The following is a 5,985-nucleotide window of genomic DNA, read 5'->3' as shown; positions in this document are numbered from 1 at the left end:
CAAGGCCTAGCACAGAAAATATAGTCAAGACACTCAAGACAGTTAAGGCAGCTTCAAATGTAACTCCTGCTGGAGGAAATGGAAAGATTTCCTTCTCACCGGAGCGGGAGTTAGATTTAAGCACAAAACCAAACTTTGATCTCCAGATATGCACTGCTTTGGGGCATTACCATTATTGATGTTATCTGAATGAAACTTTATCTCAGATAAAACAGAAAGGATTTAATGCAAAGGCCTCAATGGGTAAAAACCATTGCTTTTAGAGTTTAGTCTCCAGTATCAGAAGATGAAGATCTGCTTTTAGATATGATGATGTCAGCTTTCTTTTGTACCTTGGGCGAATCCCATATAGTCTTTTTGTGCAATGACTTCTCCCTGCAATAAGCTGTGAATAATAATAGTTATCCACAAATGCTACTGTGAGGGGAAAAAAAAAAACAAGAAAAATACTCTACCAACCCCCCCAACAGATAGGTACAAAGATTTTAAAGGCACAAGAGAATGAAAGCAAAGTCAAAACTAGCCTGCTGCACATAAGTGAAAAATGTGAACTCACATTAGACATCCTTTCAGAAAGTCCAAGAAACCAGCATCATGGGTTTTCAGCACTGTGCTTAGATCCTTGGAGTCTGGGCATCTCTTTTTTCCCTTGCTGTTAGTTATGGATTTAGGAAAACCTTTGGAATCTTAAAAAAATAAAAACATGCTCAAAAAATCACGTTAAAAATCCGTACCAAATCTTTAAGAGAGTTGCAGAAACAGTACCCATATCCCACTAATTCCCGATTTGCCCTGTTGGATTGATAGTCTGACAGCATTTTGGCAAACAATATTGGTTACGTACTAAGAGACTGCATCGTACACTGTGGGGTTTTGTTCATTTTGTGTAATTTCCAAAACCAAATTATACCCAGAGGATTGAAGTTAATCCCAAGGCCCACTGCATTCCTTTTAGCAATACTGTTTTTAAGGAGTAACAAGTGGAATGGATTTTCTCAATCCTTTCCTATTGCCTCGGCCATGAGAAGCAATATGAATATTCCTAAGATATGAAGGGCACAGTACCAGGTTCATCTGTAGGCCTCATGTTACCCTTTTACTTCTCCTCAATACCTCTTCCTGAAAGAAGTTTTGTCAGCTAAGAAGCAGCTAAGGTTCTCTGATGCCACTGTCTACTAGTGCTATTAACTAGTGATTAATTAGCAGGGAGGATTCCAGGAGGGGAGAAACAATCAGAAGCGTTTACCAAAGAACATTCTCTTCCTTGATGCAGCCTGGATAAAATCAGCTGGTGGAAGACCCAATACCTTCAACATAGAAAATGAATTCATGGAGTTACTCCTCATTCTATAAAAATACATAACAGGCATCAGGAGAGATGTGGTATTTCATCCTCCATTTGAAAAGTGCAGTTGTACCTATTCTAACATTAGCACTGGGTAGGTGATCTGAGGCAGGAGATGCCAACGGTAAATCCCTAAAACTCTTTGAAAAACATTTACAAAGATTACAGAGCCAAACTCCTTGGTGGGAGAGACAGGATAAGAAGGGGCAACATCCACAAACTGTGGCTTGAGAAAATCAGGGTGACTATCAGGAAAAATGTTTTCACCAGGAGGGTAAAGCAGCAGTTGAGCAGATGACCCAGAGAGTTTCTACTCAAGCCTTTGAGGTTTTCAAGATTTGCTAGACAAAGACACAGCTGACTAATCAAATGCTAACAAAAATCTCTCTCTCAGCAGGAGTTTGGACTAAGGACATCCAATCCAACCAACACATATTTGATCTCTAAGAGAAGATGAAGATATAATTGGATTGCTTTTATTTCCCCTTAGATATGCTTCTTTTGTTCTAACTTCTCTGTACAAATTCTGACCAGATTATAATATATTTCCTTCAGAAGCAAGACAGTGAGTGTACAAAACAGTGTTTGGCACATGAAATGGAAATAACAGTTTTGCATTAGAGCCCGTCCTTTCAAAGAGCCCTTTGGCTGTAATAAACCTCCCTTTAAAAGGCCAGACCATAGACAAATATATTTCATCATCTCTTGACATTTCTCTTTGTTGCTGGCAGCGTAGTTTATCAAATGAGTATGTAATTCAAATGACAATCCCAAAAGTTACCTCCATGATGCAGGCAAGTTGGTCAACTTCATTTTCCCCTGGAAACAGTGGGTAGCCTGTGTAAAGTTCAGCCATGATACAGCCTAAGCTCCACATATCAACAGCCATAGCATAAGGATGGCCAAGAATCACTTCAGGCGAGCGATAAAACCGGCTCTGAACATAGGTGTACACTATATCAAAAGAGAAAATTAGACAAGCAAAATATCATAAATGGGACAGAAAAGTGGATTCCAGATTTCACATAAAAGTGAAATACATGTTCAGGCATCATATATCTACTCTATCCATTAGCTGCCATTAAGGGATTGCTCACATAGGCTTTGAAAACCTTTTCTAATTCCATCCTAAAACCAATGGGTGTTACACTTTACACTATTCTATTTGGAAATTGTTCTTCAACAAGTTTTACTGAAAGAAATTATTCTACTAATGCTGTGATTCAGCTTACTCCATGTTCATTTTCCTATTTGGAGGTCTTCCCCTTGCTTCAATCAACAGTTCTTCATTATCACAGACTTTCACTGTAGGAAATACTGGTTTCACTGGCACCTAGGGAACATCTCCTATTGCCTTCCCCATTAATGCATTATAGCCCCACAGTAGATGTCAAAAGATCTCATCCCAAGATTGGGACTCATCATAGCGAATAGACTAATTCTTTTACCTCTTGTCATTCAGACAACTAAACACAATTATAGCATGCAAGTTCTGTTATTTTCTTATTCCCATCTCTCTGATGGTCACTTTGTTTATATTTCTGCACTTGTTTGCATCCCCACATATGCAACATCTTCTGGAAGGAAAGCATCCTGAAAAGTAAATGCTGCACAGTATGTGATTTTACCAAACCTGTACAGTTAGAGAGTACCATGGTGGCAATCTGTGCCCTTGTGGTTTTAACCAACTGCATAACTGTTTTCTGCTTTTTGTCATTGTTGTCAAAAATTAATGGCTGAGTTTTTGCTTTCTACTCTCTAATCCTGTACCACTTTGAGGGTTGTACCAATTCCTTTTTCAGCTGACAGTCTCCTCAGTCATGCTTCATCTTTTCTTTCACTTGTTTTGTGTTTCCATTTGTTTTTGTTCCAATTTGTTCCAAATTTCCATTTGCTCTCCGCAAATATTTCAGGCTGCATTTCAGATTACATTCTACTCAAACATGGACAAACCTAAAATGATTACACGCTCCTACAAAACTGGGTTGTAAACCTAATGGTCTGAATCCCTAACTATAGATGAACAGGTTTGGCTCAGCTTAAATATCAATCTTTCATAGGCAAAATATGAGCCATTTAAGACTATGTTTTTTTTTCCCAAGTTAATAAAATGCAGTGCAGATTTCTTTCTCTAGTTTTGTTTTTTGTTGTTGTGATTGGGTTTTTTTAACAGATGATATTTGCATTCCTGAGGGTGATATCATTCTTGCTTTACAATATGACTATTAATGTTAAGAATTATTATTAGGTGAATTTTTATACATACATTTCTCCTTTAAAAATTTTGTTCTTGTTATCTCCTGCACATTCTACTTAAGTCTTTAATAGAAAAAAAAAAAAACCCTGAACTTAGACTTTCTAAACTTAAAGCATAGTTCCGGTTTCCCCCATTGTATTCATCCTAAAAATACCAATTATAATGTAACCATCCCACTGAGAAAGGCTCTCTGGACCTGGTAAACTCCTTGTTAAGTGAAGTATTGGGATTATCCTCATGGGCCTATTTCAGCTAACCACTCTTGCAAATGCAATTCAGATTTCAACAGGGGTAGAGGAACTGGCTTGGGACAAACATAAAGCATTTTTTGTCTTACTTGTCTTACTACCAGTATTTGTTCCACCACTAATGGCTGAACAGTTCATCAGATTGTAATTAGGGGCATAGGTCACTATATTAGCTCAAAGAAATAGCTTTTCCACATTATTTAAAATTAAGAAAGCTTATTAAGAAAATTACATCAACTTGACTTTTCTGCAAACCTCTTTGGTGTTCATAGCAGCTTGATCCAAAATCAATAACTTTAACTGAACCTTGGCCTTTGTGGTATAATAATATGTTCTCCTACAGAGAAAAAAAATCACAGGGAAAAAAGGGTTTTAACACCACATTAGGTTAGTGAACACTTTGGAAAATAAGCAATGCACAACACATTGGGTTTACACTTAGCTGCATAATAAAAACTTCAAACTACAACTTCCTTGGGAATGCATTTGCTAACATGAGTAGGCATCCAATAATGCGCAATTAAGCAAAGCAGTGGGGAGATTTGTAAAGGTACCCAGTTTGAAGGTTGGCTAGACAGGGATGCTAGTCCCTCACGTACAACCCAGGCCACTGCACTGTGCAGCGTGTGGTGCTGTCAAGGCACCAGCCAGTGAGAATGTTTGATTGTGTGAGAAGAGTGAGCTCCCCAAAACTCATTATTGTTAATCTAGCAAAAGGCACACTGCATCTGGTTGCATGCTGTGCTAAATTAACCAGAACCATCCCTTTGTAACCATGAAATCCCCTGTCCCATGAATGAGTCACACTCCACAGCTCTTCCCTCCACTGCTTTCAACTTTCTCAAGACTGTCGGCATATCTCTCTCCACCTCATGACAGTGTGATGCAGAGATCCCAAGGTGGTGATGAATGGACATGATAGGGTACTATGGATTATTAGCTGGGTGCAGATGGGTACAGCACTGTGTGCCCACAATTCCAGCGTAAGAAGTAATTTTTAAACAGCCAGCATATTTGCATTGATGAGTAAGCATAGCCTATTAGCTCTGTTGTGCAGAGTTGCATTTTATCCTCATTAAAAATCTATCTAAATTAAGGATTTCCTTTTATTTCCTTTCTGATCATAGTCTTCTCCACTTGTCAGCAGAGGGATGGCTACCTTTACCAACCAGTTTTAAAGTGATTATATGTCAAAGCTTTGAACGACTGAGCAATTCCCAGATTGATGCCAAGTAATGATGCCAAATAATGACAAAGCAGTTTCTCGGGTAATTAGTGGACTCATAAGGAAATACTGTGCATGACAGCTGCTACTGATGAAAGACAAGGCAACGACTGACTTCCACTACCCAGGTGATCTTGGTTCTGTTATGGGAAGAAGTATCCTCTCTCTGCAGCTAGCTCTCTCTTCATGCTCATGGTAGGACTCGGTCTCTAATAGTGAATCTCTCAGAATGCAAGGGAGCTGATTAACTGCAAAACCAGGTTCTGGGGGCAGTGATCACCTACCATGAAGTCCAGAGAAACTCCATACTCTACCTTATGTTGAGAAATCTCATAGGAGGCAGATGGAATAACAGATGTGAGTTTCAGGCAACATAAATTAAATTCATGAAACTGTGCAATTGTAGAATGAGTACAAAATTCTCTTTTAGTTAATAAATGTTCACTAACATGTTACTCTATTTAAATACAGACTACAGTCATTCATCTTGCCAACCTCATTCTTTGTCAGTGGCTGCCTGGAAACTGATTTCCCACTGGGCTAATTTTTTCTGTTTAAGATATTTTGGTTATCTTGCAAGCCTCACTTCTTACTGCAAATGGTCTAGTAAAGATGGTGGCAAGATGATGGGTACTGACAGTATGTGACACTTCAGACTTCTGAGTCAAGATACATTAGGCAAAGTGAGAACAGAATTTCATCCTTAGCATTTTTACTTGAGAGTTATTTATTTATTTATTTATCTATTCATTCATTTGCAATTTTGAAAAAGAAATCAAGAGAAACATTCACCTGAAATTAAAATAGGATTAAAATACTTTAGAAATCTCGGAAAATAGCAAAAATTTAAGATTGGGGCTTAAGGAGAATAGAAATGTTTCTAGCTAGCATGAAGGTTTAGCACATAGAG

At 38.2% G+C, this 5,985-nt stretch overlaps 1 protein-coding gene across 1 annotated transcript in view; it reads right to left on the bottom strand.

Moving 5' to 3' along the window:
* Positions 1-552: 552 nt before the first annotated feature.
* DYRK4 (dual-specificity tyrosine-(Y)-phosphorylation regulated kinase 4) overlaps positions 553-5,985 on the bottom strand; it is a 22,140-nt gene continuing 16,707 nt past the window's right edge. The window contains exons 9-12 of the mRNA XM_010281913.1: positions 4,106-4,187; positions 2,127-2,299; positions 1,247-1,307; positions 553-686 (exon numbers count right to left, since the gene is read on the bottom strand). Of these exons, the coding sequence (XP_010280215.1) occupies positions 553-686; positions 1,247-1,307; positions 2,127-2,299; positions 4,106-4,187 (450 nt within the window). The remainder of the gene's footprint in view (positions 687-1,246; positions 1,308-2,126; positions 2,300-4,105; positions 4,188-5,985) is intronic.

This window comes from Phaethon lepturus, unplaced genomic scaffold, assembly GCF_000687285.1.
Source record: "Phaethon lepturus isolate BGI_N335 unplaced genomic scaffold, ASM68728v1 scaffold16182, whole genome shotgun sequence".
NCBI lineage: Eukaryota > Metazoa > Chordata > Aves > Phaethontiformes > Phaethontidae > Phaethon > Phaethon lepturus.
The sequence above is the reverse complement of the archived record's forward strand: the minus strand, read 5'-3'. Positions and strand labels throughout refer to the sequence as shown.